The sequence below is a fragment of the Lonchura striata genome, chromosome 1 (genome assembly GCF_046129695.1).
Source record: "Lonchura striata isolate bLonStr1 chromosome 1, bLonStr1.mat, whole genome shotgun sequence".
Taxonomy (NCBI): Eukaryota; Metazoa; Chordata; class Aves; order Passeriformes; family Estrildidae; genus Lonchura; species Lonchura striata.
In genome coordinates, this window is record NC_134603.1 from 113,923,426 (window position 1) to 113,949,131 (window position 25,706).

The 25,706-nt window shown below is 40.3% G+C and overlaps 2 protein-coding genes across 3 annotated transcripts in view; both read left to right on the top strand.

Annotated features, from left to right (window-relative positions):
- The window catches only part of CPNE4 (copine 4), a 226,561-nt gene extending 211,361 nt beyond the window's left edge, over positions 1-15,200 (top strand). For both annotated transcript variants that reach the window (XM_021531234.3, XM_031503894.2), the window contains 4 exons: positions 1,358-1,409; positions 5,722-5,855; positions 7,934-8,170; positions 14,594-15,200. In XM_021531234.3, coding sequence (XP_021386909.1) covers positions 1,358-1,409; positions 5,722-5,855; positions 7,934-8,170; positions 14,594-14,725 — 555 coding nt within the window. In that variant the 3' untranslated portion in view covers positions 14,726-15,200. The remainder of the gene's footprint in view (positions 1-1,357; positions 1,410-5,721; positions 5,856-7,933; positions 8,171-14,593) is intronic.
- Positions 15,201-20,947: 5,747 nt separating this feature from the next.
- MRPL3 (mitochondrial ribosomal protein L3) overlaps positions 20,948-25,706 on the top strand; it is a 28,122-nt gene continuing 23,363 nt past the window's right edge. The window contains exons 1-4 of the mRNA XM_077782137.1: positions 20,948-21,165; positions 22,914-23,092; positions 23,919-24,010; positions 24,780-24,878. Of these exons, the coding sequence (XP_077638263.1) occupies positions 20,948-21,165; positions 22,914-23,092; positions 23,919-24,010; positions 24,780-24,878 (588 nt within the window). The remainder of the gene's footprint in view (positions 21,166-22,913; positions 23,093-23,918; positions 24,011-24,779; positions 24,879-25,706) is intronic.

The window sequence follows — 25,706 nt, forward strand, 5'->3', positions numbered from 1 at the left end:
GCAAATGAAACAGCAACATCCAACAAATAAATCTCTTCCTGCAAATAATTCTGGTTCCATTGTACAGGAGGTTTCTTTCCATGTCACTAGGACTATTGGCACTTTTGAAGATCCTACAGAGATCTATAAAGCTTTAAACGTGCATAATTGCAGTTATATAAATGCCTTCTTAAATCTGGGATGATACACCTAAATTCAACTTTAATTTATGCAAATTACCTGCTAAACTCACAGCCACTTTTTGCAAGTCAAATATATATATACATATATACATATATACATATATACATATATACATATATACATATATAAAAAATATGTATATAAACATATATGTATATTCACACATTATGCATTGTGAGACAAAACCTGAGCTTTTTTATTCAAGAAAAATTAAGACAAACAGAATTAAGAGGCTGGGCTTCAGACCCAAAGAGATTAAAAGGAATCAAGACTTTTCAGTGATCAAACAAAATAGAAAGGAATCTGAAAAAGAAAAATGCAGGAAAGAATAAACCTTAAAGAGGAATTCTGGAACTGGAGACTTACAGTGCCAACATTATTTAAGCATATAAAAGTCTTGTATTATTTTCCTAGGGCACCAAAGACAAAATATTTTGTTTCATTAGAAAATCAGCTACTTTGTTGTATTCATGTAAGTTCTTTTAAAAAACAGCTCTGTAGGATGTAATGATAGACAGATTGAGAGACAGAGAAAGAGAGAGATTGGAATATTCACCACATGCAAGGAAAACCAAGAGTCTTCAGGAATTTTTTTTTATTATTTATTACCCCCCAGAATACTCTAACATTTTAACCAACTTAGACTCCTTATACTTCTTACACTACTATTGCACAGTAGATCCTTGATTTCTCTGTAGAATTACTTTCCCAGTACTCCTTGGCCTTAGATGAGGAACTGTTCACTCAGAAGGTCAGGATGCATAAGTGAGCTGAGTTTCTGCAGTCACTGCTGTATCACAACCTGCCTTCTCCCTCCTGAGATGCTGAGCTAGGGAGAGCTGGCATTAAATGGCCTCAGCAACAGATTCCTCTTCTGTGCCCAGCATTGATAGCCCAATCCTGACACCATATTTAAATTATTTTTTAATGTATTTGGGTGGGTTTTCTTTGTGTGGTTTTGTTTTGTTTTGTTGTTGTTATTGACAAGTTTGATTCCAGTTTTGCTACTTTGGTTCTGCTGGGAGCTTCAGCTGGGACTGTATTTCACACTTAATGGCTGAAAGCTTGAAAGTGTCCAGTTTACCACAGACGAAATGTCAATAGTGTTTAACCACAAGTCTTCTTGGAATAACTTTTCTGACAACAGTCTTCTTTTCTTTCCATTTATCTGTAGGTCTCTCATGACTTTGCAATCAATTTCAATGAAGACAACCCAGAATGTGCAGGTAATGCTCACAATAGGACAGACTGCCATAGTTTTGCTGTGTGCAAAATATGCGTTTTTTATTGCATCACCTGAGTATTATTCAAAGTGGATTTATTAAAGAGGGCAGCCAGGATCTGGGGACCTGAGAGGCTCCAAACTATTGAACTTAACTTTAGAAATTTTGGAAAGTGCCATACAATAATTTCCTGAAAAGTAGGTGGACATTCAGCACTTGGGCTTCTTGGAATCACTTGCATTTCTAAGAACTAGATTAATTTTAAATATTCAGCTGCCTCAACACAGCAATAGTTTGTGCTGCTAAGAAGGATAGGATATAAAAAAGTAGGCTGTGAACCTCTGTGATCAAAAATTCCCTCAGTTTAGAGCCGGTTCTTTGACCAGACCTATAGCCTGCTGCAAGTCAATAGCAGCGAAGAAGCTGATAGAAAAACATCTACTTTCCTGAAAGCAAATACTGCAGGAGACTACAATGTAAGATATTGGTATGTTCTGTCAACAGTCATTAATCGTTGGTAATCAGAGGCCAGATTTATGTAGCAGATCTATGTCTTGTATTTGCAAGTGAGATCTACAGTGATTGATGCTCTCTTTTTAAAATCTTCTGCCACAATTCACACATGTTGTAAAAGACAATAACAGGAAAATGACCTCTAAACCCAGTAACAGTTAAGAGTTTTGCTCGGGTGATCATTGCTGTCTAAAATTCACAGGTTGTTATTCTCCCTTATGCTTCTGCTTTCATCCAAATACTGAACTGGATATTTCAAAATGCTCTTCCTGTTCAAATTTTCTAGCTGCTCTTTTTAGCCCTTCTCAGGCTTATTAGTGTCTTTCTTTTGAGCATGGGCAACAAATATGTTCAGGATGAGAGCTAAGATGCAGAGAAATGAAGTGAGGAAAAGAAGACGGAACAAGCAATTCAAGAGAAATTTAAAAAATTTGGAGTTCATGCATCTTAAATGCAAGACCTGTTTTTGGTTCAGTGGGCATTCCTGCTTTGTTGTTGCACTTGAATTGTTGGACTGCCCCAGCCTTTGCAGGTCATATGCTTGAAATGCAATTGGGCATAAGTTCTACAGCTGCCTGATGTGCTCACACAGCTTTTTACATTGCTTTTAAGGAGTTGGAAGAAGCATAAGTTACATGTATGCATCTAGAAGTGCCTGTAAGCTTGTAAGCCAGCTTGATGTTGAGACTTCAGTGTGGGGATGAGGTGGGGAAGCAAAAGAGACCTCAGAATTCCATCTGGACCATGATATTTAATAATATGTCATTAAAACAGTTATCAGTGGTCAGCATTAGGTGATAACATATTTATGCATGTAGTGTTCAAATTGAGCTTTGTTTCTCAATCTAACTGCAAGATATTTGTGACCCTCTGCAAACTACAGAGCTCTATCAATCCATGCAAAGAACACTTTTTTTTTATCCTCCACCCTTGCTGATTCTTTTGAGTTCGAGGCTAATTCTTTTCTCACACTGGCATTGTTATATAATGATTTTTATTGATTGAAAAGGCTGCCACATCTAGTTGATGCCAGCAGCAGAGTTTGGAGAGACAAACCCTCTGTAAGCAAGGGATTTACTATCCAAACCACACTCTGTGTGCAAAACTAAATGTAACAACGGAAATGAAAGGGGGTAAAAAAACAGGAAGGAGCTGCTTATGAAGCTTGGCTTATGTCACTTAATAATTTAAACTTTATTTGTATCTTGGAATAAGACTCAATTATCTGATAAGTTAGCCCAGCACCTGAAAGGAGTTCTAAGCCTAAGAAAACATTAAAAAAGTCATTGCAGCATGAAAGAATGCCAGGGAAGAAATTTTGCAGCGTTTGCACCTGTATCTGCAAGATATTAAAAGCACTTGTTCGTCTTAAAGAATACCTTTTAAAATAATATCCACCTGGGTGAAAGCAAGAAGAGGAGACAAACCAGAAAATATGTTGTTTAATCCTCTGCTGCAGCTTGCTCATATGTGATGTGTGTCTCATGCCTGTCATGGGTGCTTGTTTGTTCTGTGATGTTTTCTAGATGCTTTCACCGTATTAGGTGTCACAGGGAGCAGTAACATCAGCAAGTCATGTGGAGAAAGCATGCAAGAGTGAGAAGGACATAAATTGCTTAGTGATTACACTATTTTGCCTTGTAATATCTAGCATACTTGCCAGAAAATTAAGTAAAATTGCTTAAGAGTATCTTGTTTTAAACAAAGAAACAGCGGTTGGATGCGATATAAAAAGTATGTGTCTGTTTTGCCTTTGAGGAATGAAATCCTTTTCTCTGTGGAAGCAGAGCTTTTGCTGGCACAAGGTAGTGTGAAGCATCACTCTACATACAGGGACTGTATATTGAGATGAAGAGCACTGGAATTCATAAAATATGGATATACTCACTTGTTACCTTTTCCATTCTTGAAAATTTTAGTATTTATAGTGTATATTTAGTATATTTATAGTATATTATTTTTATAATCTTATAATTAATACTTAGTTTATTATAAGAGGAAGAAAGTAGGGAAAAATCTCTAGTCTACATGAGTGTGTCTACACATTTATCTTAAACCCATATATGTATGCATACACTGTATTTCATTGGAGATGCTGAAAGTGGCTTCCAAAAAAAATGTAAAGAGTTCAATTGTGAAAAAAAAATGCACACATGCCTAAGATAAAGGAGTACAAAAACATAAAGCTAAAAAGTAATCCACTCACATACCCTGTTGTGTCAGGATTGGATGGACAGTAAATATTTCTAAAATATTTTAATCTGAGAATGCAAACAAGAAATTATGTTTCTAGAACATGTCTCTAAGATGAGAGCAACTTTCTGACATGAACAACACTAAATCTCTGTGGAATGCAGGGAGTAAGATTTATCTTGCATTATTTTACTGCATAAGAAGAAAAGTATAGTGTATCTTGTCATCATCTTAGGGAAGATTTATGAGGCCTTCATGCAACATCATTAAGTATATGAAACAAAATCCTTAGCAAGTTTAAAACTGGGAGTTCAAAAAAGATCAGTTTTGCAATAGGTAATTTAGTCACTGGAATTACCCAGGGGCATTTTGTAACACTACTTTACATTTCAGCCCATTACAGCTATAATTGGAGCAAGTTCTTTTGTTTGTTGGCACTGCAATGGAAAAATATATCTGTGGCTGTCTCTAAAGAGAGAAAGCTGTTCTCCACCACTTTTTCATAGGAGTGTATGTGTGTCATTGTAAAACACAATTGCAACTCCCTGTCATGTGTTAGTAGTAATTCTGCACCCATCTATCCTGTAAATATGGTTGGGTAAAATATCTCAAGAGAGAGCGAGTCTCCTTGCAAATTAAAACTGGCTTAGGATCTTACTGAAGCCATTTCATTCTTCAGCATCCTTTGCAGAGCTTTTCAGTCTATTGCCTTCTTTCCAACATTAGACCTCTAATCCTTTAGGTCTGGTAAGCTGGAAGTTCTGAATGGGCAGGCTAATGTGCATCACTTCAAGAAATCCTTCTTCTCAATGATTGAAAATACCAATTTCCATTCTGTGATCTGTCAAGTGTGTGAGCAAAGAAGTCTTTGCTCCCTGGTCTGACTATATATCCTGAAATGAAAAAGCCAAAAATAGCTAGTTCTCCATCAAAATCTCTCAGCTAAAGCCCATTTTTCTGTAGGCTGTAAAGCATCCTGCTGTTTCTTCCAAGGTTTCACAGCTTTTGGTCATAGTCAAATTCAACCAATGAGTGATTATGCAAATTAACCCTGAAAAAAATTATTTTATTAGTACAGGAGAGTGAAAAGATGTTTTGAATTCCTTAACAGCTTTAGGGCATAAGTACAAAGGACAAATTTGTTGGCAACTTCCATGATAAACAAAAATATTTGTCTGAAAAGAATAAAGAATTGTTGAAGTGTTTCCTAATGTGTGTCTAGCCTTTCACCATGAATCTTAGTTGTTAATCAGGAAGCTATCATATCTTAAACTGAGAATGGAAGCTATGGCATTGCAAACTCATGCCTGAAAAATAGATATTAAAAGCTGCTGGGAAGCAGAAGCATGGTATAATGAATTATATATTACAATCTAGATTCAAGGCAGCTAGAGACAGATTCCTTCAAATTATCTGAAGTTGCTAGTGCTTGCTTATCATGTAGTATTTTTGATTTGTTAATTAAGAACTCACCTTTCATTTACATTTTGAACAAGCCTGACATTGGCAATGTGCTCCACATTTATTTTTGTTTTCTTTTTTTGTTGTTGTTGTTTGGTTTGGGGTTTTGTTTTGTTTTGTTTTTGTTTTGTTTTTTTTTTTATGCCAGGAATACAAGGTGTTGTGGAAGCTTATCAGAGTTGCCTTCCCAAGCTGCAGCTGTACGGACCAACAAACATTGCTCCTATCATCCAGAAAGTGGCAAAATCTGCATCAGAGGAGACCAACACCAAGGAGGCCTCGGTAAGGGAAAAAAACTGTGTTTGCATATTTTCTTGCCTTATGATGGATCTCTTGTAGGCCATCAAAAAAAGGCCTTTTAATGCAGATTGTGCCTTCACAGTTTTTATTAACTGCCTTCACAGAAGGCAGTTTAAACCTGTGTCAGCTGGAACAGTGTATCCAGTCTTTCTAGCTTTGATTGTCACAGCTTTAAACTCCTTCCCACTGATCAACTCCTACTTTTAGGGCTGTTTCATTGTAGCATACCCAGTTCTTCACTATGGAAATAGAAATGGCGCTACTAAAGTTACAAAAATTGAGCACTGAAGCCCTAAAAGTCTTGGTTGTGCCAAGAGATTAATTCAAATTATTCCCTACTCAGAGTACCCAATTTCATGCCTCGGGCACAGGCTGTACTAAATTTTTTTCTAATACACCTAGGGAACTTTTCCAACTCTTCATTTGAAAATTGTAAGGATACAGTTTTCAGCTGTTATTAATGATTAAGTAATTTGTGCCTTTCAGAAATTGGAAGACAACTCTGTTAGCCTGCATCTGATAAAAACCCCAGGACAGATTTCTTGGGCTAAAAGACTTACATATAAATAATATTTTAAATGTACACCCTTGAGGTGCATTAAATTTATTTTGATCCTACCTTGAAGACAGAATGGGAGAAAGGGAGAGCAAGAGAAATGGAGGGAATATGTGAGTGAGTAGATCTGAGCCATGTACAAGAGCAGTGCTGTAAAGGACCAAAGGATGTAAGAGAGACACTGTGTACTGCAGCATGAAAAGTGCCTAAACAGAACAGAATAGAGCTGTGCATTGGCATTTGCCTCATCACCTGGCCTAGAGCCTTCTCTAAGATTTCTTCATGTGCTGTGGCTTTTTTAAGTCCTATTAGAGCAGCAGTTATGAAATATTTCTGTTCACGAGTCTGGGCTTGTGACTGATATTTACAAGAGCATGCAGTGACAGAATGAAGGGTAATTGCTTCAAACTGAAAGGGGACAACTTTAGGTATTAGAAAAAACGCTACTGTGAGAGTGGTTAGGCACTGGAACAGGATGCCTGGAAAAGCTAAGACTATCCCATCCCTGGAAGTGTTCAAGGACAGGCTGGATGGAGCTGTGAGCAACCTGGTCTAGCGGAACGTGTCCCTGCTTCCTCATCTGTTCAGCCTAGATGATCTTTAAGGTCCCTTCCAATCCAAACCATTCTATAATTCCGTGATTCCACTGTTGTTTGCAGAACCTTGATAATACTTAGGGTCCCAGTCCTAAAATAGGGAATTGCTATGTTTGAATTTCCATACCCACCTAATCCTAAAGGTAGGTAAAGGTCCTATAAAGCGGCTCACTCTATTCGTAATGCTGTTTCTGATCTAATATGCCTTACTGAATAAGTTCCTTCATTCTATACCTGTTTCCCTCTTTCTATCTGAAAAACAATTTATAGTATGAATGTTCAAGATGAAGTTTTCTCCCTGCATGCTTTGTTTTATTTGTGGCAGGACAAGAGGATAGGAACACTTTGAGTTTATACCCCTGTATATACATAAATATTATTAATGTTTAGTGTGTCGGTATTGCTCATGCAAAATGACCAAATCCTATGATTTATTCATTTTTCCTATTAATGCACTAATTTCTTATAAATTACTCCAGCTGCCCAACAATTAATAAAGGGTCTAAGTAAGGGCCACTCCACCATTACCAAGTGAAGATATGTCATAGCTCATGATCCCAGTTCAGTGGGCTTTGGAGATTTGGGAAAGGAATAACAAACTCACCAAATTACTTGCTGTCCACTAGAGAATGAGAAAACCTCTCTTTGAGGCTCTGTATAAGGAATATGAAGATGGATATATTCCTGCCTTGCTCTCCTCAGGGAGCCCATTACCCTGCAGAGCAGAAATTAGTAGCTGAGGAGTTTGGAATGGAAAATTCTGTATAGTCAATACAAAGGTTCTTTTCTCTTTAAAAAGGTCCATGAGTGAGTTACCAGAAACACTTTTATACTTTTTAACTTAATGGGTTAAGCAGCTTTGGACTATTTACTAACAACATAATTTTTCACTTCTTGTCCGACTTCAGCAATACTTCATCCTGCTGATCCTGACGGATGGCGTCATCACAGACATGGCTGACACCAGAGAGGCCATCGTCCACGCCTCCCACCTCCCCATGTCTGTCATCATCGTCGGGGTGGGCAACGCTGATTTTAGTGACATGCAGATGCTGGACGGTGATGACGGCATCCTGAGGTCTCCCAAGGGCGAGCCTGTGCTTCGAGACATTGTCCAGTTTGTGCCATTTAGGAACTTCAAACATGTAAGCTGGTTTTTCCATCCTTGCCACAGAAGGGTGAATGGGTATAGTGAATGATTCATGAGGCTGGGCTTAACTTTGCATACACATGAATTGTTGAGTAAATCCATGGCACTATTGTGTCAGAAATAGTGGAAAAAAAGGAATCAGAATGTGCTCCATTAGTGAATTGGTGGGGGTGGGAAAGGAAGAGATGAGACAAAATCCCTGTGTTTTTTGTGGTGCCAGTCCTTGTTTCCACTTTCTGCCTGATTTAATTTGGTTACTTTCCCTGCCTTATATTTCATGGTGTCTGTTTTTCCATTCTCTTTGTCATCTGTTCTATTAGGACTGCTGTATTCTGCTTTCCATTCCTTCATTTCCACAGACAGTGATGAAATGGCTTTGAATTTGTCTTCACAGTGTTTCCCAGGAGGCTGTTTCTTTATTGAGATTTGGTCCCTGAGCTCTCAAATGCAGAATAATCCACCCACAGCATCCTGGTTGCCTCCAAACCCTTTCCCAAATTCTGTACAAGAACACAGGCAAGAAAGTGGCATTATTGAGAGCTTCCCTCTGCCTTCAGCCAGCTGTTCCTGACTGAGGCCAGTGTGGTGTAGAATATACTCTGTAGGAAAGAAAGGAACAGAACCAGCATTAAATCGCCAAATCTAAAGTAAAGCTTTGGTCATGAACTTTTCTTCTCAGTCACCTGTCCTACACTGTACCATCTGTTCCAGGGACTTTTCAGCAGCAGGGTAGGCACAGCATTCACCAGCAGAAGGGGCTTTCCACACCCAGAGGGGTTTTTCAGAGCTCTTTTCCTCCATATGGAGACATGCATTATGTTCCTCTGCAATGCTGATCCCATCCCTTTCCTTCCCTTTCTCCATCTTTCTCTCCCTTCTATCCTCTCACTTCTCTTACATTTATTTGGTTCTCAAGGCTGTTTTTTTGCTCTGTCTAGGAAGGATAGCCTCAGTATTTGATTTAAGAATTTATTTAACTCACAGTACAACTGGCTCATTCTCCACATGAGATCGCTCTTTTCAATCTGCTCTCATACACTAAAGATCCTTAGATTTGGATATGTCACAGCAAAGTTCTCAACTCTTGGCTGGTTTTGATCTGCATATGGGTTCACACTGCTTACATTTCTTTTTTTAATTTAGCTTCTCTTTTAGTTTTTCTGGGATTTTTGTCACCACATGAGCTTTTATTTCTTTTTGCTACTTCCAAAATACCTTCATTTTTCTCTTTACAAGGGTTGTTCTTTTTTTCTCATTTCAAAATGCCATTTTGCAATATTTGCCTTAGATCTAGACACATTTCTTGCTTTCACAAACTCTGCTGAGGAGCAAGAGCAACAAACTTTTTCCTCTTTTCCATCTAGTTTTATGTAAGCCATGGATACAACAGGAGGGAAAACTCATCTTATGCTATTAGTTTGGTGCCACCATGCCAAAGAGCTGCAGATTGACTACTGAGCTGCAGACAAACACATTTCTGTGCTGACAGGGGCACACAGCCACCTACCTGCTGAATCAAAGTATGAGCACTACCACCTCAGAGCTTGTGATTCCTTCAGCACATAATCACAAGTGTGTAGTGCTGCACTGTAGTCATTGGAAAAGTGTCCAGAGCTGAGTTATTTATGGGCTAGTGGGAGCTACTTTTAATTAGGTGAAAACATGTTTCTGCAAGGAACTGGCAAAGCCAGCTACATTTGTTATTTTTAGTTTCACTATGGTTTTTATAATGAAGCTAAAATCATCCTGGATTTAGTAGATTAATGCTGACAGTTGCAGTTCTGGGCTCTAAATATATTGTGCCCCTAGTGTTAACTTGTGACTGAATCTGTGGCATTGTTATTGCCAGCACTGGTAAAATGACAAGCATATATTCTTTTTAGCTGATTTAGATTAACTTCCCCAGTATTGGGAGAGAAAAGCAATCTTTATGTATTCTTTTTGTTAAATAGTGATATTTTTCTTGCTCTTTCAGTAGCAAAGATAATATAGGTATAGAGATAGATTTGTATTTGCTCTATCAGAAAAGTTAATATATCTTATGCAACCTGATATTTAGTCTGTTTATTGTGATCTTTCAGCTTTTCAACAAATGTCAGTGTAATGAATGAGTGCTTATAAAAATAGTCACTTCTGGTTGAATTTCTTTATTGTCATATACCAAATAATCTCTCTCTCTTAACAAAGTGACATTCATATCTTCCTTGCTTATTTAGCACTAACAAAAGACCATACATCAGCTAAAGAAATAATTTTTCATGGGAGAAATGAGGGTGATGTTTTGATTCAAATTTATTTTTCCCCACAAAGGACATGCAGATTTAACACATTTGGGAGATTTTTGTCAGATCAGTTCTGACTGAACACAAGAATTTACATATATCAGCATATTACTTTTGACAGCTTTAAGTAAAATACATGTTTAGGTAAAAATCCCACTCCTTTTGTCAATTGTATTAATTTATTAAGTGAAAAAAAAAGTTGAAAGATCTTTTTAGAAAGATTAAAAATCAAATTGTGTAAGGTTTATATGTTTTTCTGATAAATCAAGTATTTATTTATTCCTAAATCCATATTATATCTAGTAATGACAGGAGAGAAGAAAATGTTATGCGTGAGCCTTTTTTTTTTGTTTTGCTGGAAGAGTAAACCAAAATTCCCTTGGAGTCAACCCAAGCAATATTTTTTTTCATTACTTGTATTCTCAGGTTAGCTTGGAACTCAAAATCTCATATCTATCCAAAGAGATCAAAAATAATCTTTGCAAAACCTTTCCCTTTGAGAAAATGGAAGGGGAGAGAAGGAAGTTGCAAAAATAACTTATAGAACGAATCCCTTTTATTTTATAAGTTTGACTTCAGAGAAGGTTCTGAGCCTGCACAGCACTCACACAGGCATTTAACACCTTTCAATTAGTTATTCACATACCTAAAACCTTATACCCACATCAATGTTTTACTGGCTTAAGAGTCAGCGTAGACAGCACGCTCTGTTACAGGGGTTTAATCTCCTATGCAATGCAGTACAGCAGAATTACTTCAGTAAAACATCTAAGCTCTTTCTCTCTCTTTAAGGAATATCTTTGAAGCCATCAAAATCATAATAGCAACTGTAGTAACTCTTGGCAAATCCTGTAGTTGTAGAGGCATGATAAAATCAAGGTAACCATTAACACTTAAAACATGTCCTATTTTATACTGGGTACTATTCGCTAAAGGGGAACATAACAAACAAAGGAAACATATTTTTCCTAAATCCAAGTGACATTTTTCTCTCTATAATCATCACCATCCCAGTAATGTGTGTCCTTCACCTGAAACTGTAAAACAGTGATGCTCCATCACTGAAACGCAGTTGAAGAAAATCACCTGCCTTAATGCATTCACATTTGTATTTTAAGAAATGAAATTTTCTGTCTTTGGGATGTATGATATATTTACTGGGCACAAATCTGATGCCACAGGTAGATTGTATTCCATTCTGCATTGTATTTAATCACAAAGGTCAACAGCTGTGACTTAATAACACATCACCAAGGAGTATGGAAAGCACAGCTCATAGCCACTGCAAGGAGCAATGTTTTGCACTATGCATTGTAGTTAAAGGTTAAGCATTGTGAAGCTATAGAACTGAACCAACAGTCATTTGTAATACACACCAATTATGGAATCACAGGGAATTATTTTCCTGCTGCTGACTGATCTGACTGTTGTGTATCAGCTATCAAATGATAACTATTCATCTTGAGGTGCTTATTGCTAGAATGATCTTCAAGCAGTCAGGAAAATGTTACAGTAAAACATTAATTTAATGTCCCATCTGTGGTAAAGACCCAGCAAAGGCAATCTGGGTCTGTGTTTTTGCTTAGAAGTTACTGAGTGTTATTCTCACTAATGAAAATGCTGCTTTACACCATCTGATCTAGAAATGAGAGTGCTTTACCACACCACAAAAATTATGTAAGATACAGGTGGTCCAAATCATCAGAGGGGAAAAAACAGCCCCAAGCCTGTTTTTGGGATGTCCCCTGCTAGAAAGAGCCCCAGAACTAAGAGACATCACTGGCATTGTGAAACTCAGTAAAGAAACAGTTGCCCATGCTCAGACTGAAGTATGGACCAGGCCAGCTACCCCAGGGCAATCCTGTGTGGGGCACATATTGCCTGTGAGCCTGTGGGCACAGTAAATGTTTTTGCCTAAACTTCAATGAAAGGCTTTTCAATTGAGGACTCCTGAAGTGGCAGTGATTCAGCTGTGCATCTGAGCCCTGACAGAGCCTGTCCTGAAAGGCTGACCCTTCATTCAGGACGAATGGATGTGGCTTCAGAAGAGAGAAGTGGCAGAGGGAGGATGATGCACAGCAGTGAGTGCTGTTGGCCCAAAGTTCAGAACATGTGAACTACACAGATCCAGAGAAGCTGATGCCAGTGCTCCTGCCCACCATTTTTAAAGACAGAACAGAGTGAAGTTTCCAGATTGCTACAGCTTATACGTGCAGTGCTGGCTCAGGGCTCTTCCCCTACTCCCTGTTTTTACCTCTGTGTAGGGTTGTATTTTTGGTAAAATAGCACAGAGGTAGGCTAAGGTATGTACAGCTTTGGCACATTGGGAAGGAGTGAAATAGTAATTTTCAATAGCATTGTAGAAAACAGCCATTTGTGTAATTCCAAGAGGTATTTTCTGATTATTTACTTGGAACTAGATGAACTTTAAGGTCCCTTCAAACCCAAATCATTTCATGATTCTATAAAACAGGTTTAGGCAAGAATAGAGCAACTTTGGAAAACCATGCATTTACATTTCAGGATTAAAGTGAATGGGTTCTGTTACTGTGTAACACCTTAGAACACTTGCTGCACTGTCACATGAAGTATGCTCTATGTTTGTTCATGCAGAAATGTTCCAAGCTTTTTTGGTTGCACAAATATTTTGGTATCTATGTCACAGTAGGGAAATACCAGTTAGTTTTATTTGTTACTAATCCCATACATGAGTCAAAATACAAAAACACAGGAGAAAAAAAAAAAACTGCAACTGTTTCTGATTTTGCCAGCATTATCTTTGTATTTGCAGTATTATAATATTTGATACTGGAATTTCTAATAGCCTCTTTTCTTCACCCTTTGATTAGCATGCCTATAAATAGATAACCATTTACATTCTATGTAAACCAAATTTTAAGACTCTGTGAGGATAAGGATGCCACCCTATGAAAAAGAGTGGGTTAAAAAACAGTCAATATAACTGCTTTGTGACCTGGTAGTTTTGCAGCTTGGCTGATAACACTACAGACAGTGAGGAGGAAAGTGTTCATTAATTTGGGAAAACACACTTGGTGTGCAGAAGAAATATGATCCAGCCACCGGCTGAGTTCCCATGCATCATCTGAGATGCAGTCTGCACTCTCTGGAGATAAATACATCAATTTAAACCTCACAAAATGACATTTAAGTGTTTGCAGTTTTACTGCATTTTTGCGGTGGGCTCAAAGGGAAAATGGCCAAGAAGGCTGGCTCCGGAGGACTTGGAACCAGCTCTACCCAAACACATAGAAACAAGAAAATCCAAAACATAGGGCAAGAGGGTGCATGGGAGAATGAGTCCAGCTTTGTCACTGTGGCCTTCAGAGGCTGAGGAATATCTATGCAGCACACACAGGTAGTGGTTGCCCACAAAACATCCACAGGCCTCTCTGGTTAAAATGAGGAATTATCAGGGTGTGAGGCAGCAACTTTGTGTGGTTGATGGAGGGCAGGGTTTCTCACTTCACTGAGGGGGAGCCCTCCTCCCTGCCTGGGGTGAAAGCCAGTGGCCATCTCCATATCTGTCCCTACCTTTCAGGATCATCAGTTCGTAGTCTGGCAGACACTTGCCATTTTTACATTGCAGAAAAAGCTTTAAAGCCTCCACCAAGCCTAGGATTGAAGCTTTCTTGTAACCATGGTTTAATTCCAATAAACACAAAGTATTTTTTATTGACTTAAAAACTTTTCCAGCCATTAAAACACCATGCCAGATTCTGAGGAGCAGAATGATGATGAAGGCCTCCCTTTCACAGAGTTGTCCATTCATGTTCATCTTGGAGCACTGAACACTGATGAATGAAGTTTTTGCAGATTTTTATTGTGATATGGGGCTCTTCCAGAGTGCAGGGAAGTTCAGTTACCCTGAACTTAAAATAGTCCAAATGGGCCCGAAGTCACACAGAGCATTTTTGGCTTTAGTATACTTTGAGGCAGCTACAGCTCCACACTTAAACTGACTCATAAAATGAGTGTGATTCACTTTAAGTCTTTTTTTCCTTCCATCTCTGTACCATACATCCTCCCTTGATGCCATGGCACCAATGCCTCTAAAACTCATGGCACTTCTAGCAGAGAGCCAGGTTAATGCTTGTGTTTTCTACCATTTCCTGCAGGCATCCCCAGCTGCTCTAGCAAAAAGCGTTTTGGCTGAAGTTCCAAATCAAGTCGTGGACTATTACAATGGTAAAGGGATAAAACCAAAATGTATGTCAGAGTACGAGTCTTCCAGGACACTAGCTCCATGAACCTGCCTGCATTCTTTTACAAAATTTAAAACGAGAAATGCTACTGTCTACAACTACTGTATTTAAAAAATGAAACAAAAAATAGCACGTTTTGGTGATTTTTAACTAAAATCCCTTTTTTTTTTTTTTTCTTTTTTTTTTTTTTTTGCATGTGTAGCCTAAAGGCTTAAATCTGTTAAGCGGTTGTATTGTTGAAAACTTTTTATGAGAAAAAAGTCCAGAAAAAAAGTGAACTCTTTACATTACAGCATGTTGCCTTGAAATAAAAAGTTATCTGTATCTGGTTTTTATACAGGTTTGTTGAAATTTTCCTAAATTTCTTATATTTACACTGTAAAGCATTTTGAAATATTTATTGAGAGTTGATAGCCAAAATGTCTTTGGTTTAATCTGCTATGAACTGAGAAATTTTTCAAAATGGCAGATGCATGAACTGTATTTTGCATGTTTAAAATAAAAACAACACAGTTTTGCAGTTGTCTTTATTTCTCTCTCTGCCACAAGATTGCCTGCTTTCAATTTCCCTATTCCAAGGGAAGGGTAATAAAGTGTTTCAGGAGATACCTGCCCTGAAGCACGGGCATTTCTAATGTTAGCACTTCATAACATGGACACTCAAACAAGCCCACTCAATCCGTGGTAGTAACTTTTCAAAAGCCTGACAAATCCAACTGTTACAAAGTGTTCAGACCATAGCTGGCTTGGAGAGCATGATCCATCAGGACTGCATGTCTTAAAACATGCCAACTTAATCCAAACAGTCTGGCTGGCTTTCAAACAGAGTGTATTTAGGCTATCCAATTTTATAACCTCTTCTGCTTGGGAATTCTTACTTTGTTTCATTTGTGTTTTTAAATCTCACATGCAGAATCCAACTCTGTGTGGCACATTTTCCAAATGAAATTTTGCACAGCCTGATTTTGTGACAAGCAGTGATTTGTAACTTCATCCTCACACAGATCACCTGTGTGTGGTAGAAGAACTGTTTTTTACCAAAAGAATATTGAAGCCACTTTAAAAAAAAAAAATTAAAGAAAGAGGACACATAAGAACAGAATGGTGGTGGATTGCACTTTCCATTGAAATATTTATGTATGTAAGTGAAGAAATTAGATTAATATTTTTTGTGTTTGAAGGATGTGACCTGTTAAAAACTAAGGAGAAAATTTGACAAAAAAAAATCTGTGTGAGATTGTCCAAAAGACACAACTTGTATTGGGATGGGTTGCACTCCCACTGAATTAAAAACATTCTTGTTGCTAGTTCCTGAAAAAGCTGTTTGGGGCCAGTGCTGAATATTTTGGAAACCATCCCAGTAAGCAAGGGGTTTTGGTTAAGAAATACCTATTTTTAAATTCATATTTAGGCAGGTAACGTAGTAGTCAAGATCTCTGATTCTCCTTTAGAGGTAACTTCGATAGGATCAGCTTTGATTGATGATTTTGTACTCTTAAATGAAGGCAGTGGGATAGCCAAGATGCATGGGGCTGCCTCCCAGCACATTCAGTTCTGCAGTGCCATCGTTCACGCTTGCTTGTAAGGATTTCTTCAGCTAATCAGAGAGCGAGAAGCAGCCAGTATTACTTGGTCATGGGTACAAATTATCTGGAGATGTCCAAACTGATAAATCTCAAATCCACATTTCTGTGTAATGGGTGACACTTCATTAGAGAGCTTACCCTGTCAGGCTGCACATCTCTCCCTCTGTGGGTGTATTTAATCTGGAAGCTACTGTGATCTCCCCTTACATGCCCAAACCATTCTGCTGATTACTCTTAATTCTTACATACAACACCTCTAGTTTCATATTCCCACTTCCCCGATACTTTCTTTCCTTCCCTATTCTTAGGAGAAGCATTTTCTAGCTGTTAAAGCACAGGACTGAAAAATCAATGATTCCATGTTCTTTCCTCCTCCAGTATCTCATTTTGTTTTCTTGCCCAAGATTTTTCAATGTTCTGCACCTCAGATTCCTCCTCTGTAAAATGAAGGTCACTGTCATGTATCATAAATATCTCACAGTAGTACTGGGGGAGTTTATTACTTGAAAAGGGATTTGAGATCCTTCCTCAGAGGCATGATGGTGCTCTCACCATGTAAAGAGTATTACATTACCCTGGGACCTGCATTAAGGGATGTCATGTACAGTTGAGAAGAAGCTCAGCCTTTTCTTTATCATTTGCCAGACTGAATAAAATAAAGCTTTCAGCAAGAAAAATTAGGAATCAGATAAATTGTTCTTCTGGTACATGTGATATTTGACTAAACTAATTTTTGAAGTGTTTATGGTTACATAGAATTGGACAGTTACAGCTCTTCATTTCCAGAGGTGTTACAAGGTGCTTCTATAATATGGCATCACATAAAATGCAGAGATCAACACACTATTGTATGCTGAGCTATATAAACCATCTGTCATTTTCATGTGTGTACATGGTCTATATAAGTGTGTTTAGAACACCAGCTGCTGCAGATCTTTCTGTTTACTTCAGATAATCCATATTATAAATGCTCTCTACTTAAATCAGTATCAGTGGTTGATATAGGTCAACAATGCTATAGCAGCCCTCAAGTACTTGGAAATATACCTTCATAGTATTGAAAAATCAATTGGAAATCTCCTTCAGAATGTACAGATCTCAGCATGTAAGACAAACACTTAACAGTGTGGTGAGTTGGTGTAGGATGCACAGAGGACAAAACTGGCCATATGGTAAAAGCTTTCTGATGAGGCTTTGGATGTTATTCTCATTGCTCCAAGCTACTCTCTGCAATAAAATACTGTGGACTTTGTGCAGGGTAACCTCATTAAATGTATGAATATATCTCTGAAATGGGATTTCTTTTTTTCTCCTGTTTTATCTACTTAGGGTTTTAGCAAGGCCATTCTGCCTTTAGGCTGAACTGCCATCAATTTCTCCAGCAGATTTTTTATGCAAATTTAAACTTCTGCCTTTTGATGGATCATTTTAAATTCTGAAAAGTGCTTTAAAATAAATTACATCTTGTCCTTCCAAGATAACCAATGATCTAAAATATATTCTCTGCCAACTACAACCCTGCCTTCCTTTTTATCTCAAATCCAATTCAAAAACCAAAAATGTCACAGAAAACTCCTATTAGACCAAAATACATTAACATCTATCATTCTTGAGCCAGATACTGGTATGAGTTGCATTTTTAGTTTGTAGGGGAAACTAAGTCCACAAGAGATTTGAAAAAAAAAAAGCGCTAATACACTGCTAAGTGCTTATTACCCTAAGGTAAAACCTTTCCATATAAAGATTTTACCAGGATGAACAATGCAGTGTTCTACTTTTTTGTTGTTGTTGTTTTTTTGATTGGTTGTTTTTTTGAGGTTGGGTTTTTTGGGGGTTTTTTTGATTGTTTGGTTTGGGTTGGGTTTTTTTGTTTTTGGTTTTTTGTGGGTTTTTTGCTTGGTTTTGGGCTTTTTTGTTTTTTGGGGGTTTTTTGGGGTTTTTTTTGTTTGGTTGGTTTTTTGTGGGTTTTTTGCTTGGTTTTGGTTTTGGTTTTTTGTTGTTGTTGTTTTTTGGGGTTTTTTTTGGGTTTTTTTGTTTTGTTTTGTTTTTTGTGGGGTGTTTTTTGGGAAGAATGAGCTGGAAGATTCCTAGGATAAGTTTACACTTTTCACATTATTTTGGGTTTTTTTTACTTACAGAAAGTGCCATTTTTGCCACAAGAAAAATGAGTTTATAGCACCACCTGTCCTCCTTCACACAGAGGTCTTATTTGTATCTGCAGTCCTGGGCTGAGAAGCTGCACTATACCAGAGACAATTTCAGCAAGTTAGAAAGCTGTATGAATGATAATTGTCAGCCCAGCTGCATGTTTGCTTGCAGCATTCACTGCAAACCATCAGCTGGCTGCACTCCCACACCCTCTTTTTTGCTTTTTCCAATTTCATTGTAAAGTTGGAGAGATCCTCCAAACTGATCAGGTGAAACCCAGGTGACGTCTCCTATGCAGGCTGACAGCTCTAAAGTGTTTCCACTTCCTGCAGTTCCAAGGACTACCCAAGGCAGCAGACTGGCGGGAGAGCTTTTTGTAATTGGTGCCCTTCCTTTCCTCCAAAAAAAGTGGCAGCCATTTCCACTGCCATGCAGAAAGCCTTGTACTGCTGTGTTCAGGAGACACTTGAACTCTTGTCCCACTATTAGAGAGGGCAGTTTTCCATCCGATTTCGTTCAGAGCAGTTCATGCCTCTTTAGCTCCATGACAAGCTGCATTCAATTAAAAAAAAAAAAAAAAACCAAAACACAAAAACAACAAAACACAAACAAACAAAAAGAAAGGTTGATTTTGCATCATAATTAAAGAAGGGAAAAGTACAGAACTGAAACTTTTCTCTCAGAAATCTGTGCCCCCGTGTATTATTTCCAAGTTCCTAGTGCAGGAAATCCTGTGTCACCTCAGCTGTGCCGGATGCTACATGAGAAAAACATCATGCTGTGGCAACAAGGCTCATTAGGATCAAGGGAGCCTTCTTTTCTTTCTGGGAACATCTGCCATGGCTTGGGAAGTTACTTAATCTTACAATGTGCCTGGATTCCAGATCTCTAAAATGGGGGCAAATAGAATTCTGCTACTTCCTGCGGACTTTTGGTCAGGTTAGCACCACTGTAGCACACTGCTCAGAAATTGGGACACAACACCTTTATCATATTTAGACTCTATTTCTCCTGCTATAAAGGTCTCTGTCAGAGCAGCAACATAAGCTACCAATGGACCCCATCACAAAACAGATTTGTATGAAATTTAGCAACATCCCTGATGCTGTTCTTGATGCCAGAGAGTGAGCAAAAAGGTGCAGTGATGGCTGTGATAGTAGAGGTGACTGCCCAGCATCAGAATGGGAATGTCAGTTGGACTGTAAACTTGGGAGATGCATTTCTGGACACACTATGTGGCTACTTCTTAAAAGGACAAGAAGTAAATTCGGGACAAGGAATTTGTGAGAAAGTTACTGGTAAGTTTTTGGGTCACAGTTTTGGGTGTGAACACCAAAATAGCTCACTTACAAGCCTCAAGTGCAACACCCCCACACACATACAAAAGTGGGGGAGAAGATGGAGTAGTGGGGTAAAGAAAAACAAGGACAGATTCCAGATGACTATGCTGAAAGTTCATGTGTTTTTACAATAAGGGATTTCTGCTGAAACCAGAAGGGAATCTTGGGTGCATACACCTTAGCTATCCTAACTAGTGGACTTCTAGCTGTACTGGTTCCCTGCCCAGAAAAGGAAAAAAAGAATGAGTCAATCCTGAATACCGATGAAAGCCAGACCACACCAAAGCCAGAGTGCCACAGGTACTGTCCCTGCGTCAGGCTGCCCAGAACACTCTCCCTGACCCACCCATTTTAATTTTACCAGGAACTTTCCCTATTAAATACACTTCCCATGAATGCTTTCACCCGGCCCAGCCACTCCCTCGGAGCGCAAAACCATAAAGTGACGGGATCATTCAGGGTGGGAATGGCCTCTAAGATCATCGATTCCACCCATTGTCCCAGCATTGCCGGGCCATCACACCTCCCTAAGTGCCACATCTACATGTTTTTGTGAACACCCCCACGGACAGTGATCCCACCACTTTCCTGGGTAGCCTGTGCCAATGCTGAACCACCTTTTTCCGAGAACAAGTGTTCCCCGATATTCGATCTAAACTGCCTCTGGCACGACTTGAGGCCTTTTCCTCTCGCCCAGTCGCTCATGCCCGCGGGAGCAAAGTCCTGAAGTGGTTCAGCCCCGCTCCCCGGGAAGTTTGACACAGCAAAGTCGCTTCTTCCCGGACACCAACACACCCGAGGGCACCGGCTCAAAACCTGCAGGAAGGTTTTGAGTCCATTGCCCCGCAACCCTGCGTGCCCAAGGGGTGCTTATAAACCCCAGCAGCCGCGGGCATTCTCCGCTTTAGACACGCGTGAGGTGGATGTCACAGCCTCGCGGGCAGAGCGGTGACAGGGATGGGAGGGCTGCCGGCGGAAGGCAGGCTGAGGTATTCCCCCCGGCTCAGAGCAGCTCCATCGGCCGCAGGTGCCGCAGCCCACGCCCACGGCTTTGGGGTGATTCGGGAGGTTTTTTGTCACTCTTGAGCTCGCCGCCCGCGGGGCGGAACTCTGTGTCCGGGGCAGCACGGAAGGTTTCCAGCGGCGGACGCGGCGGGGCCGGAAGGCGGCGGCGGCTCCGCCGGGGCGGCGGCATGGCGGGCTGGGGGCGGCTGGCCCGGCTCGGCGGCACGGCGGGCTGGGGGCGGCTGGCCCGGCTCGGCGGCACGGCGGGCTGGGGGCGGCTGGCCCGGCTCGGCGGCACGGCGGGCTGGGGGCGGCTGGCCCGGCTCGGCGGCACGGCGGGCTGGGGGCGGCTGGCCCGGCTTGGCGGGCGCCTCTGGGCGGCGGCGGGGCCGGCTCCCGGACACAGGTAGCGGTACGGCTGGGAGGGGAAGGGGCTGCTCCGAGGGACGGGCGGGAAAGAAGAAGCGGCAGGAACAGCGGGGAGCAGAGTGTGGCTCGGCCCCTATCGCAGCCCCGAGGTCGTAGAATCGCAGGATGGCCTGGGTTGGAAGGGGACCTTGAAGATAATCGAGTTCCAGCCCCCGCTGCTGTGAGAAGGGACGGCTCCAGCTAGAGCAGGTTACTCAGAGCTGCATCCAACGTGGCCTTGGACGCTGCCACGGATGGGGCATCCAGAGCTTCCCTGGGCAGCAGTTCCAGTGCCTCCCCACCCTCACAGCTAAGAATTTCTTCCGAACATCTAATCTAAGCCTACCGTCTTTCAGTTTGAACCCATTCCCCCTTGTCCTGTCACTGCAGGCTCTTGTAAGTAGTTTAGCCTCGTGTTTCCTGTGGGTTCCCTGCAGGCAGCGGCCCTTTCCCCGCCCCGGGCGCGTCTCTGCCCGCCGCCCTTTGGGGAGGCCTCTGCGTGCGGCCTGCGGGCAGCACCTGGAAGCCTTGTTCGTGGTGCCAGGGGTTACTGCTGCGGCATTCCAGCCTTAGAAATGGCCCCGGCCTGCGTGGGAGTTATGGCAGGACAGGCATGTTCGCATCCAAACCATCTTTGCAGTGAGCGACTTGGCCTGCCGTGTTTTGGGTGACCTTGGCCCGCTGGCCACGTGCATTCACTGCCTATACCATTAAATACTGTTTTGTTGACATTGCAGAGAACTGGGGAGCATTCAAGCCTTTTTCAGCTCTCATAACATTTATGGCAGGATACTGAGATGTTCAGCAGTGTTTGTAAAATCAGAGAGTTGTTGGGGCTGGGAGGGAGCTGAGGAGCCAAGTTCTAAGTTCTTCCTCACAGTGTGACCAGCCCTAATGTCACCCTAGGTTGCTCAGGGCTTTGTGCTTTTGGGTCTTGAATGCCTCTAAGGACTGAAACTGCACAGTCCCACTGCTCGGACCCCAGTGCCAGTGTTTGATTGTCTTCAAGCTGAACATTTTTTTTTCTTAGGGAAATCTGAATCTCCCTTTTCAGGTTATAGCACTTCTCTCACTCTCCTGGTGTGCACCTCATTGACATGGCCTGCCTTGGTCTTGTCAGTAGCTTTCTCACAAATTATCCCATGCCACTTGTGGATGGGACTGTGCATTTCTCCTTTATGAATTTCACTGGGTTCCTTGTTGGCTTGTCCCTCTGGCTGGCAGAGGGACACCCTTGGGCATCAATCGCTGCTCCCTTCCAGCTTAAGAACGGTGCACTCATCCCCTCTCAGAGGCCACTGAAAAAGATACTGAACAGGATGAGTTCCTGAATAGACTCATGAACAACTACTTGCCTTCTAGAGAGTCCAAAGCATCAGCTGTGACTCCTTCAGCTGACAGTCCAGCCTGGTTTTTGCTCAGCTGATAGTCCACCCATCCATACCGTAACATCCCATCCTGGATAGAAGGATGCCACAACAGATTGTTTTTAAAAGTCTTGCTAAAGTTAAACAGTACTTACTGTTATCTCTTTGTTCATGGGTCTAGCTGGTTTTTTTTTTTCTTTGTCTTAAAAGGAGTGGGTGGTTGGTTGGTTGGTTTGTTGCCTGTTCCCCTTTGGTATAATTCAGAATACTTAGTCAAATGACAGATAATTAGGTGTTTATAAATTAGATGTAACATACGTGTTGTGAGACACTCTTTGTACTGATAAGACACTCAAAACCTTTTTCCACCTCTGGAAAGGGATCAGCTGGGCTTTATAGTCAGACACATCAACAGTTCAACATGGTGGCACGAGCATCTTTCTGAAGAGAATGTGGAGTTCCTCAAGAAGATAACTGCAGAGGAGTACAAAGCTCAGACAGCCAGCAAGCTGTGCCCTCTGAAAGATGAGCCATGGCCACTGAATAAGTGGACGCCAGGTGACTAATTATCTCTTCTGAAACACCTCTTCATGCTGAATTTATTATTGTTGTTGTGTTGTTGCATTCAGTAACATCAGGATTGGGTCTTGTGAAGTATTCTTCTTTTGGCTTTCACATCAGTTACTCAATAAATCTTCTGGCAGATAAGTAAATGTAATACGTCAGTTCTCTAAAAAACATTTTAAATATTACAAGATGTTAACAACCTTTTAAGAACTTTTAGTTCTTAAGGATAGTTTTTAGTCCAACTCTGGGCCTATCCCACTGCTGTACACAAGATAATAAATTGAGAATTTGTCCAAAAAGTCTTCTTAGAGTATAAAGTGTATGAACTTGAAAATGTTTTTGAAAATGTTTTTGTTAATATTGTTGGGCTCTGAAGAAAAAGTGTAGTATATAATACATCCCACTTCTGGTCTGTGATTACAGTTTCCTATGGACTAGAACACAGAATTAGGTTTTTGAGCTTTCAAAAGGGTCACATCATTTGTGTGGCATACATGACAGTTTGCCATTGCAAAGATTGGGGTGGGAGGAATCTCCTACAGCGAACTTTCTATAGTTAGCTTGGCTCTAATACATGGGCATTGTATTTTGGAAAAGAAAAGCAAACCAAAATAGTTGCATTTTCTATCAAACACAACTGAAACAGAACTTTACTGCTGTTGGGGTTAAACACAGCCTACCTGCAAGGATTTAGTGGTGTATTCTCTCCTTCACCTCCTTAGGAAAGATCAGAGTTAATGGGACTTTACAGATTATTAGATGAACTCTTTCAATTATTAAGTGTGAAGGTGCATCCATGTTCTGTTTTGATCTGCAGATTCCATCAGAGTTGGTGTTGTTGCAGTAAAACTGGGAATGATGCCAATATGGACCAAATCAGGAGAAAAACATGCAGTCACACTACTTAAGGTGAAATAAATCATAATGAATTTAATCTCTTATACTATATTCAGATTGTAAACAAGCTGTTTCAAGGAAAAGCGAAATTTACTACTTGTACAGAGTAGGAAATCCTAAAAGAAAGTGAAGATTTCTTTCACTCCTGTATAGTATACCATGCCCATTCTGTTTATATCCATACTTTCTAGGAGTGCTCTGCCCTGCCGCCTCAGCTATTCAAATGCTGCAGAGCTATGAGTGGTGTTACCTACGTGATGCAACAAAGCTGGGGTTAACTATCACGCTTCATTTCTTTGCTGTTTCCACCTGCAGGGGTGTTTGGATTAGTTTCACCTTGGTTTCTGAGCCTTTGTAGCTCTGAAGCTGCTTCTTCATGTTCTCCAGCAGCTGCTCTTGTGATGAAGCCTTTTGCTACTGGCTGCAGCCACAAGAAGAGTGTGAAGGCCATCAGGTTTACAGGGCAAAGGAGCAGGAGTCTAAAATGGGGGCCCTTACTGTGTGCTTTGCATGCTTACAATTAGGGGTTTGCAGCTTTTTTGTGGAAAAGGTGATTATCATTTCTAGAGCATTTATGAAATTAGTTTGTATTCTACCTTTTTTTTTTTGACAAAAATAAGCCTTCAGTTCATTGGAAAAGCAATGTCAGTGGTAAAAACGTAACACACTGTCTTATTTGTAGGCTGCATCTTCTGTTATGAAGCCCAGACTTTGGTGTTTTCATTGTCTTAATGTATACACATCTGCTTATGCTCAGACAAACACTTTTTCTTTTCTCTAGGTTCAAGATTGCCATGTTTTAAGATATGTTTCAAAGGAAGAGTCTGGTGGAAAAACAGCTAAGCTGCTTGTTGGAGGCAAAAATGTATCTCCTTTTTCTGTAAGTGAAGCACTTTGGGTGTCACTATTGGAATAGTTGTTTCTGTTGTGATGATAATATAAAAGTAGCATAAGTAGACTTCTCTGAAAGATTGATTGGCTGACAAGAGTGCTTTGCAATTGATTTTTTGTCACATTCACCTTTGCCATTTCCTAAGCGAGTAAATTCTTGATTAAAAGACTAGCAAGAAGAACTTTTTGAAAGTTTTGCCTCTTAATTCTCTAGGAAAGCTGTGGGTTTATGAATTTGCTTTGAGGTGCAGTGTCCCATGCTGGTGAAAGGGTTTGAAGGACCAGTAGCAGTGGAGAAATGTGTGTTCTTCGTGTCTGTGGAGATTCAGTTGAGATGAGGACTGCAAGATACAAACTTCAGGAGCCTGCTGTATACTTACTCAGCTTCATCAGTTGTTTACAACTTAGTGCTCTGGCTTACTCTTCTGTACTGTCTTTTTAGCTATAGTTTTACTTTTTCCCCAGGTCTGTTGACATTGTTTAGTTTACCTATAATTCTGCTAAGTAACTTCAACACTTATCTTTTCAAGAAGATAGCTTCATGATTTTAACTCATCAACAGCCATATCAAAGCCACTCACTTCTTCAGACATCCCAGTTGCTTGATGTGGAATTCCCAGATATCTCTAGTGGCTGAGGCAGAGCTGTCATTCCAAGCATGAGTTATAGATCAAGCAGGAACAAAGCTTTCCCTCAAAGGATGTTTCTGTGATGCATTATTTCTGTAAAATATAATTTTTCAATTCTTGCAATATCCTGACACTTATTTGTCTGATTTGGGCAAGTGAAAAAATCCCAGGGCTCATGACTACTAAGC